Source organism: Nelumbo nucifera, chromosome 4 (assembly GCF_055504915.1).
Source record: "Nelumbo nucifera cultivar China Antique chromosome 4, China Antique-T2T, whole genome shotgun sequence".
Lineage (NCBI taxonomy): Eukaryota > Viridiplantae > Streptophyta > Magnoliopsida > Proteales > Nelumbonaceae > Nelumbo > Nelumbo nucifera.
The window spans coordinates 41,634,809-41,645,000 of record NC_142652.1 but is presented as its reverse complement, the minus strand read 5'-3'; the positions used below and the strand labels follow the sequence as shown (position 1 = coordinate 41,645,000).

General features: G+C 46.1%; 1 protein-coding gene, 1 long non-coding RNA gene and 1 pseudogene across 4 annotated transcripts; 1 reads left to right on the top strand and 2 right to left on the bottom strand.

Moving 5' to 3' along the window:
• Positions 1 to 1,975: 1,975 nt before the first annotated feature.
• Positions 1,976 to 4,883, top strand: LOC104611046 (uncharacterized). 3 transcript variants are annotated; one of them, XR_016085328.1, is made up of 4 exons: positions 1,976 to 3,483; positions 3,586 to 3,678; positions 3,770 to 3,835; positions 3,926 to 4,883. It is a non-coding gene; the product is annotated as an uncharacterized LOC104611046 (long non-coding RNA). The 3 variants fall into 3 exon arrangements; XR_737553.2 differs by having other exon boundaries at positions 1,989 to 3,483; positions 3,593 to 3,678; XR_016085327.1 differs by having other exon boundaries at positions 2,042 to 3,678.
• Positions 4,884 to 6,228: 1,345 nt separating this feature from the next.
• On the bottom strand, positions 6,229 to 6,317 carry LOC148792225 (U6 spliceosomal RNA; annotated as a pseudogene).
• A 3,180-nt stretch (positions 6,318 to 9,497) lies between these two features.
• On the bottom strand, positions 9,498 to 10,016 carry LOC148792224 (uncharacterized). Its single transcript, XM_088903759.1, has one exon. The coding sequence runs from the start codon at positions 10,014 to 10,016 to the stop codon at positions 9,498 to 9,500; it is 519 nt and encodes a 172-aa protein (XP_088759885.1).
• Positions 10,017 to 10,192: the final 176 nt, after the last annotated feature.

The following is a 10,192-nucleotide window of genomic DNA, read 5'->3' as shown; positions in this document are numbered from 1 at the left end:
TCGTAAGTGCTACTATGGTGTTACTCTTGGTGTTTAAGTGTTTTTTGAAGGTCTGGGTGAGTTGTACATACCTACATTAGCCCCCTGTTTATCAGTAAGTGGGAGCTTATCGATAAGCATATTGCCTTTTTGTCTTCGGGTTTTGCGGTAGGTTCGCCTGTGTGCGTTAGGTCTGGTGTTTCTACCTGCTTTGTAGTTTTGTGTAGATCGCATGTACCTTGTGTTTGCGTTTGGCAGCTTATTATAATTTAAGGCTTATCCCCCCTGTCTTTTGGTGATTTGTTTTCTAGCAGCAGTTAGTGTTGCGGGTTAATTGTGTGTTCTATCCCCCCTAACTGTTGATAAGAAGAAAATCAGTGAAAGACAACGCGAAATATAGTTATGAGTGCAGCCTTTTGACAATCGGTGCTTGTTTTTTTGTGGTCGGGTGCTAATTGATGACTAAGCTATAGCCGTAGTCATCATTTTTCTCGGGGGCAGATTTATGAGTTGTTTGTCATCGTCTAGATATTGCCTTTCGCGACCTGGTTGCGGTGTCTCCTATTGCTTGTCATCGTCTGCGTTTGATCCACCTTTCTTGTCTTGCTTGTCCTGGGGTTCCCGATGCCACACGCATGATGGCTATCAGCAAGTCTATTGGTTCTAATTCGTCGTCTCCAATGGAGTCAGCACCTAATAGGGTAGGTGACATTCAGAGCTTGCTTGGTCCGTCAGCTACTTGTGCAGCATTATGGGGAGAATTTCATAGCCCCTTTGGTGTACAAAGCCGTCGAAGGCGTTCCTGTTCAAGGAATTTGTCCGGGTGACAGGTTTATGGTGACAGGGGCAGTGGTGAAATTCGTGGAGGCGATCATTCAAGGTGTTTGATTGCCACCCTTCGAACTTCCCTCCGTCGTCATCGGTCTAGCGTTAAACGCCCATGCGACGGTGATGTCCGAAATTATGAATCTCCCTTTAGATTAGATGTCTTGGTCTGTACTCGCTTAGTAGTTGAGGACTTGTGGGATTTTTGCTGCCATTCTACTGGTGGCGTTAAACACCTAAAAGTGCGCGTCATTCTAGTGGTGCACATATTCTAGAAAGCCGGTCTTGGAGAGTCGTCATTGGTCTATGGACAGTTTCTGAGGGACGTGCGTCGTCGTATTGAAGCGGCTGAGGCAAAGCTTTCTAAGATTGCCCAGAGGTTAGCGGACCTTTAGGTGGTGGTGGAGTGCAAAGCAGAGATGCGCGAACTAACGGCGTTTGAAGCTCGGAGGCCTCTACTTGAGAGTATAGAGGCGATGGGGGATGAGTGGGCCGCTTTATGAAATTTGTATATTATGATTGTAATCATTTTTAATTAATTCTAAATGAATTCACTTAGTGTTACTGCTTTTTAGTGTACTTAATTTACTGCCCTTTACGTTGTCCTATATTCTTGAGAATTGGTTGCGGGTAGCTTGGTTCTGCTTTGATTGGTCATGGCCGAGTGACACCAATGGTGTGGTGGCATGTTTCGTAGATTGAGCAACGTTCCTTGCAGTTTTCCGGTTTAGCTATGTTGTGGCCCTTCCCTTGGATATGGGTGCAGGGATGGTTAGCCGAGGTACTGTTGCTGCCCTATTTTTTCTGTGTGCTTTGGCTTCTCTGGCTGATTTCGGTATAGCGATTATGTCGTCAATCCTTCTCGGACTATAATCCCTACAAAGGAGGAATGGCTTGGTGTGGGTGAGAACCTTCTCCATGTGACATTTGAATCGGTTTTGTGTCCATCTCTTGTCAAGAACATGCGATTTAGTTTCCTATCGGTGTTCTGTGATTGATAGCGACAGAGGGGTCTGTCGGGGACGGCCATGTAGCATTCGTTAGTAGTGGCCATTCGATTTTTGCTTCAAAATCATTGCGAATCAGTTGCACATGCAGGGCGAATTCAATATCTGATATTGTCCAGTGGCGGTTACTGACGTGTCGCTTCATTTAAATTAATGTAATTGTTTCGATTGCTTTTCTGCTAAGCATTATTTCGAGCATTGCACAAGTGTCCTTTCGTCTTTGCTAGTGTCGTTTGGTCTGCTACGTGTGCGAGTATCGGAAAGTCTCTATAAAACTAGCGAAAGGGAAACTAGGTGACCTCCTATCGCATTCAATTTTTGTTTTCGTCTCCGGTTGTCTTCTTTAGTTCAGTTTCTGTTCTAGCAGATGTAATAGTGAGAAGCACGGATAGTCAGTGCCATCTTGCGGCCTTCATTCTGTATGTTGTATCTCATTTCCTTTTCCCCTGTCCTCCTAATTATAGTCTGCGTACCTCTTTGGTGTTGCTTGCTATTCTTGCCACATCCGGTCATCAACTTCCTCTGGCTTCTATGTACGTGGGGGTATGCTGGACAACACTGTTCAGCAGTTAGTGGATCCGAGCTGTAAGAGGCGTGTCAACCATGTTTGTGTGCCCTTTCTTTGGATGTTTCTATGCGAAAGGTTTGATCTTGCTATCACTCCGCATCCCCTCACGTGTTTCCAGGTCTTTGTTGCTACTCTGCAGGGGGAGAAGTTTGAGGAGAAGGTTTTCGATGTTTCTAGGGGAAATGGTGGTTGCAACCTACTCGCCATAAGAGGTTCAAGATGGCTGAAATCGGCGTGTTGTTGGCTTTGTTGGACGGGTTTGAATGGAGGTTGTACGCTCACCCAGTGCGCAACGCAATCCCATTTTATGTTGGTGCCCCTGTTCCTAATGACACCGATCAACAGTGTGCAATGGATGTCCGTGTCCTATTGCAGGCATAGTCCATTTGGTCATGTGACCCAGGGTTGTGGCCTATCTTGATCACATTGGAGAGGCGCAACAGGTTGCTTATCGTCCGGACCGAGTGATGCGCCAGTTTGGATATGATGATCTGGGTGGCCAATTTTGTAGTGTTCGGGAGATAATGTCTTCTGGACTCGGCGGCACAACTGTGCTTTTCTAGAGTGCTCGCGTCTACCAGTTGCTGGCTTGTTCAGGGTGTAGAGATGTAGGGCTCTATAGTTGTCCTATCTTTGTGCGATGTTGTGGGCTTTCAAGAGGTAGTCAGGAGAACCTCTCCACTTTGTCACTCTTTGGCTCCTACGAGGGTCATACCACCAACCGGGGTATCGTCCCACCCCCTACTGCGTCGCGACCATCAGAGATGGTTGGAGCTAAACGCAAGAAGGGACCCCTGGTCTTGGAGGAGGGTGAGAGCAGTTATCCTCCAGTTGTGAAGAGGGTATGGTCTGTGAGGGTGCCCTATCCTCCGTGGTTTGGTGTGGTACCGGAGCCTCCGGTTGTGTCTTCATAGCATGAGCTTGCAAGTGATCAGGGGGCTTCGACAACGGCTCCCGTTGGGGGGGGCTGCTCCGATCATGAAGTCGGTGGAGCTGTTAGTTACTGTATCCTCTCCGGGGGGTGCTATCGTCCGATTCTCGAGCGGGCAAATGAAGAGGAAAGCTCCCCCTCACCCGAAGCGAGGTATCGGGGGTGATGATTCAGTAAGCTTATCTTACTTTGCACTCTACCTTACATTTTTATGCTTGGTTGAACAAAGAGTTGCATTAATGTTGCTTGCCCTTTCATTTTTGCAATCTGCGGAGTGTGAAGGTACTCATGTGGACACGGAGGTTCGGGTGGTGCCTCCAGATTAGACGATAGAGGCCCCGGTCACCTCCTTTGTCGGAGCAGGTTTGGTGAGTACTTAAGCCTATGTGTTAAATTTGAATGTGTGATTGTTAGTATATGTTGCGAGGACTAATCGTAAAACAATCCTTTGTTTTGAAGTCGGTTAACCACGATGAAACTCAACCCAGTGAGGATGTTTTGGGCATTAATGAAGCGGATCAAGAGGTAGGGCACGACTGTGTTTCATTACTCATTCAATATTTGGCGTATGACCGGTATCGTTAAACTGACTGTTTGTACTTGGCTTTATCGCAGGCTTTCTTCTTTAGATTTCTACTCGGGATGCCAAACACGCCCTTCTGTAGGCATCTAGCCGAGGAGTTTAGGGCAATGCAGCCCCCTAGAGTTGAATCCATGGTTGCGCAGGATGTTGAAGGTGGCAACGACGTCTGTGACTCCATTGTCCAGGAAGTGCACCCGTCTATGGGTTCAGAGGCAGTGACACGGCATGTAGAGTCTACTTTTGCTGTTGGTCATGCTGATGTCTCTGGGGATATAGGGGAGAGGACATCTGTTGAGCCTCCCCCCATGTTGCGGTGAGCGGTGCTTCCGAGGGTGCTTCTCCACAGCGTGAGGTCAACGACTTTGTGGCACCTGAGGCTTCGGGTGACATGGAACGCCACTCGGGAAATGAAGACATGGAACCCGAGTTTACAATCTCCCGTTATTGCACTTCCCGGTGGTGGAGTCGGTACAGGTTTATGGCAAGGGTGTGCAGTACAGCATTTCCAACATCGTTGCCAAGTTCACGTCAACTACGATTCGTGCAAAGTGGTTACCAGAAGGAAGGCTGCATCCACCATTGCCACGCTAACCAATTGTGTAATGGCCCACCCGTCAGAGGATTTACCATGGGCTGAATTCTCCGGCTGGCTGGAGGCATGTCGGGCTTTCTCATTGATGGGTTTCTTCATGGAACAAATGGAGAAGCAGGTTGTGGTATTGGCACACGCCTTCTAGAAGGCTAGTCGGGACATGCCTCAGATCAACTTGTTCCGTTCAATGAAGGATGTCCGGGGGCGCCAGAAGGTAGTCAAAGCAAGCGTCGCTCGGGTTGCGGAGAAGTTTGAGGGCTTGAGGGAAGAATGTGCGTGGCAGGAGCGGATCCTTGTATTAGACAGTGTATGCCCTTAGCTCCAATCAGATTGATGTACTTGATGACATTTATTGTAAATGAATAAAATTACATAATTGATTCATGTGTTTTGGTGTATTTGTATGTAATACCCTTAAATTGAACACTTATGAGACTCGTGTTAGTTTAGAATCTTCATACTCGTTGGATAGATTTGGGGAGATTTATCCTGACAAGGCTGACACTGATGTGGATTTTATTGAAACCTGGAACCAGACCAAAATTCCAGTATTTCCCTAGACCTTGAAGATAGACAAAATTAGAATATTACACCTAACTCCTAAACTCGATTATAGTACTGCACTAAGTATCGGATCGGGCTATTTTTGATATGCCAATCAATGAGATCCTTAGAGAAGATCAAAACCTGGGTATATTGGGACAGTTCGAGAATTCATCTGAGTGGGTGATCATCTCCTATAATGAATTCGGTCAAGCCTTGTAACAAAGGCTGGGCTGAACCCATGTGACTGATGTGTAGATCAATGTTCGGGTCCCACACCATACAAAGAAAGACAATTGGGCAACAGTTTAAGAGGTTAAGTGAGCACATAAACTTAATGGGCTTAAAGCCTAATTCGAACTACGCTTAAGTTAGTTAATTAAAAGGGGGCAAGATAGGATTTATAATTTGATTAGGATTAGTAGAAAGATAAGATAAGTCTTATCCATTCAAGAGTCCAAATCCAACTATCAGATTTGGATTAACGAACTCTCTCCTAATTGGATTAGGAAGTTGATCCTGAGAAGGCTATAAATAAAGGGGGTGAATTCCTCAGTTATACACAACACAGCAATCTGCAGAGTTCTTCCCTGTTATTGCCGCCCCTACCTAGTTCGATCTCCACTTGTGGGAGTGATCAAGAATTGTTCTTGATATTGCTTCTTGGTAGAAGAAGCAATCTGAAGTCGTGCTCACTAGCCCTCTACTCCATTCTTGCTGAAGAGTTTGGTTCTTGCTGAAGAGTTGTCAAACTGATCCTGTTTCACCTCACACCGTGTCATCTTCAATGGATTGATCCTTGAAATTGGGAGCGTGAACACCTTGAAATTTGGGCGTGAACACCTTCATTGGGAGCTACTACTACTTCGTATCTAGTATATCCCTCTCCTCCCTTTTGGTTTCAGATCTGGTCCAATTTGGTTCAAGATTGATCCTTGAAATTGCAGTTTTCTAAAATAGGGAATGTGATTCCTAGATGTGGAGAAGCTGAGTGATGTGGAATGTCATTTTATCGTAAATTGTTCATGAGTTGTGCAATGACTGTTGGGTCTATCACGACTGATAGTACAAGTGACGTGTTATCGCTAATGCTGCATGGGTGAGATTTGTCCTTCCAGATTTTTCTATGGGAATGGGTATTTATGTTTGTGAATTTTGGTGGGGGGTCATGCGTCCTGATGGCGGAACCCCCCCCCCCCCAATGATTTTGTGGATGTCTGTAATCCTTGCACAAGGGTCATGCTAATCTTCTCTGTATTGCTCCATTTTTTATCGTTGGCTGTTGTGCCTTAAGAAGGCAAGACTCTTCATGGGTGATACAGTTGGGCCTCAATCATGCTATAAGTAGGTAGCATAGGTTAGAATTTCATCGCAACCATGTTTGGGGAAGCGAAGTGTTGTTCTTTGGCGAAGTTTATTGCCAATGTAGAGACAGATGAAGTTTGTCTGTCGTTAGTTTATTAGAATTTGACAAAGTGTCTGTAGTTATAAATTGGATAAGAATCGCATCTATCATCGATGAAGCCCTCCAACGGTAACATGGGGGGGGTGTGGCTGTGCCCAGGATTGCCAGGGTTTTGGTAGTGCCTGGGATTGCCAAGGCTTTATCTGTGCCTAGGGGTTGCCAGGGCTTGTTTGTGCCTAGGGTTGCCAGGGCTTTTATCTATGCATAGGGTTGCTAGGGCTTGTCTGTGCCTGGGGTTTCCAGGGCTTTATTTGTGCCTTGGGTTACCAGGGCTTTTTTGTGCCTAGGGTTGCCAGGCTTGTCTGTGCCTGGGGTTCCGGGGCTTAGTGGTCTACTCAAGGTGTCCAGGGCTTTGTTTGCGTGCCTGGGGTGCCAGGTCTTAGTGGTGTGTTTGGGGTGTCCGGGGCTTTGTTTGTGTGCCCGAGGTGCCAAGGCTTAGTGGTGTGCCTAGGGTGTCCGGGGCTTTGTTTGTGTGCTTGGGGTGCCAGGGCTTAGTAGAGTAACTAGAGTGTCCTGGGCTTTGTATGTGTGCCTAAGGTGCCAAGGCTTAGTAGAGTGTTTGGGGTGTTCAGGGCTTTGTATGTGTGCCCAGGGTGCTAGGGCTTAGTAGAATGCCTGGGGTGTTCGAGGCTTTGTGTGTGTACCCGGGATGCCAGGGCTTAGTAGAGTGCCTAGGGTGTTTGGGGCTTTGTATGTGTGCTCGGGGTGCCAGGGCTTAGTAGAGTGCCTAGGGTGTCTAGTGCTTTGTATGTGTGCTCGGGGTGCCAGGGTTTAGTAGAGTGCTTGGGGTGTCCGGGGCTTTTTGTGTGTGCCCAGGGTGCCAGGGCTTAGTAGAGTGCCTGGGGTATCCGGGGCTTTGTATGTGTGTCTGGGGTTCTGGGGCTTTGTATATGTGCTTGCGGTTCCAGGACTTAGTGGTGTGACCGGGGTGTCTAGCGCTTTTACATGGAGCATGCAGCATCATTGAACTGGCCATAGAATGAGAGTGCTTGGGGTTGTCAGGGCTTTGTGAGTATAACAAAACAGATTGTGTAACAATAAGCAAGATGTGTATGTAAGCAAGTGTAAAAAAAAAACAAATAGTAGTATATCATTTACAGATATATGTATTCTTAATTGAAGGGTAGAACAACTTTATCGCAATTAGAATGCTAGACTTCATCGCAGGTCAAAGAGTGATTGAAGAAAAAAAAATGTCATATAAAACATCATGAATGTAAAACATGTACATTTGTTTATGTGATTACAAAAGCATATGGCTAATCAAAGTAAGGTTTCAACCAGTAACCGTTTATGGTTTCATCATCCTCATTCATGTCTATGGTTTTTAATACATTGTAGCCCGAACTATGGGCTTTCTTTATTAAGTACGGCCCTTCCCACATTGGTGCGAACTTTCCCGCAGACTTGCCTTACCGAACGTTGAGAGCCGTCTTCAGTACTTCGTCCCCCTCTTTGAAACTTCTAGGCCTTAGGTGTCTATTGAAATTGTTGGCTAGGGCCTGTTTGTACTTGCTTTGCTTCTGAGAGGCTGTGCCTCTAATTTCATCCACTACCTCGAGTCTGTCTGCAAGTAGTGCATCTAAGTTTTCTGGCTTGATCTTCTTACCCATCGTGAAAGCTACCCTGGAGGACACGACTTTTATCTCTGTTGGGAGTACTACCTCTTGATCGTAGACTAAGGAGTAGGGTGTCGCCTGTGTACTTTTTCTGATAGATGTACGATAAGCCCAAAGTGTTTTCGATAGCTTGTCTACCCAATCCTTTTGATTATCATCCACTGTTTTGCTCAACATTCTTAATAATGTATTGTTTGTGGCCTCTGCCTGACTGTTTTGTTGGGGGTAATATGTTGTAAACGTTCCTAATCTTGCCCCATATTGCCCTAGGAGGTCATGGACTTTTTGATAGGTAGGTTGTTGTCGGTCAATATCCGCATTAGTACTCCGAATGTGTGGATTATGTTGTCTTAGAAAATTTGCTATGTTAGCTACATAGATTCGTCACAGGGTGATGGCCGCTGCCCACTTGGTGAAGTAGTCTGTGGCTACGATGATGAAACAGTATCCTCTAGAGGGTGGGTGTATTTTGCCTATTAGGTCTACCCCCCAAAGTGTGGAATGGCCAGGGTGTAATGATCGGGTGAAGGCTGTTGGCAGGCTTATCGATCCTTTCACCATGGATTTGGCACTTGTAGCATCGGAGCACATGTCGCTATGTGTCCTCCATCATAGTTGGCCAGTAGAAGCCTAGGTGTAGGGTATGGTTATGTAGGGCGAGCTGGCCTTGGTGGGCTACAAGTTCAGAACTGTGGGCTACCTCTAGGACATCGTCAATCTCTTCACAGGCTAAGCATCGTAGAGGCTTTCCTGTGTTTGATTTCATGTACAACATTCCATCTTGGAGGTAGAGCCTCTTAACCTTAGATAGTAGCTTCCTCCTCAATGTAATGTCGATAGGCAGTGTGTGTTCCTGTAGGTATTCTATATACATCTGTCTCTAATCCTCTTCATAGATTGCTAGACATTCTCTGTAATTTGTCTATGGGATGCATTTGTCACATTCTCTTTGCACCTTAGTAGAGTCCCGCTTCATCGTAGACCAGTAATACCCTAACCTCTGCAGTTTATGGAATAGCGTACTTGTGACATCCCCGCAAATGGCCTTGTGAACTTCATTCAGCAGCGATTCCACCTTTGACTTGCCTAGAAACCTTGTCCTTACACCATCTAATTCTTTGTAGTACAACACCCCATTCACTAGTTGGAACTTTGTGATTAGCCCGATGTCTTGTGTCCCTATGGCCTAACTTTTTAGCTTCTGTATTACTTCATATCACCAATCATCTATTGCTATTTTACGCTCTTCTTACACTTGGTCCCTCAAGGTAAAAGTCGATTGTTTGTCAACCGATTGGATGGTAATCTCTATTGGCTCTGGGTTGGCTTGCACTTTGGACCCTAAGGTGGCTAATGCGTCAGCAAACCTGTGTTTTGGCTCTACTCTAGTGTTTGAAGTCTACGTCCATGTTGCAGATTAGCTTCTGGATCAGGGTCCTATATGGTAGGATGGTTAGCTCTTTCACCGTCGTGCTTCCATCGAGCTCTCTGATCACCAGTTTGGCATCACCATTTACTTTTATTTTCTTCGCGCCAGCTTCTATTGCTTTGATCAGGCCAAGGACCAGTGCTTCGTATTCTTCTATATTGTGGGAACAGGGGAATTGAAGTTTAAAGGAGGTATGTCCATCAGGCGAGGTTAGGGTTACTCCAGCACCGACCGATGTACTCGTGCTACTCCCGTCGAAGGTTAGGACCCATTCTCTTCTTTTGGCTAGGGCAATCATGGGTGTTTCTCCAAGAACCTTATCTGATATAGGAAAGTCTATGCTCAATGGGAAAGTGGCCAATAGATCTGCTACAGCTTGACACTTAATAGCTCTAGACTGTGTGTACTCTATCGCATACTCATTGAGCTGCATCATCCATTTGATGGGTCTGCCAGAAAGAGGGGGTCTGTCCATGAAGAACTTAATTGGGTCGCTTTGTGCGATGAGTCTCACCTTTTGCCCTAGTATGCAGTGCATGAATTTTCGTGTATAAAAAAACAGGGCCAGGCATTGTTGCTCCATGTGGGAATAGTTCTTCTCCGCCGGTTTGAGGGTCCTACTAGCGTAATAGATGGGGAGCTCCACTTTGC

What these genes read in the sequence shown, in the direction of transcription:
- LOC148792224 (XM_088903759.1), bottom strand. Translation starts at nt 10,016, where the DNA reads ATGGACAGACCCCCTCTTTCTGGCAGACCCATCAAATGGATGATGCAG.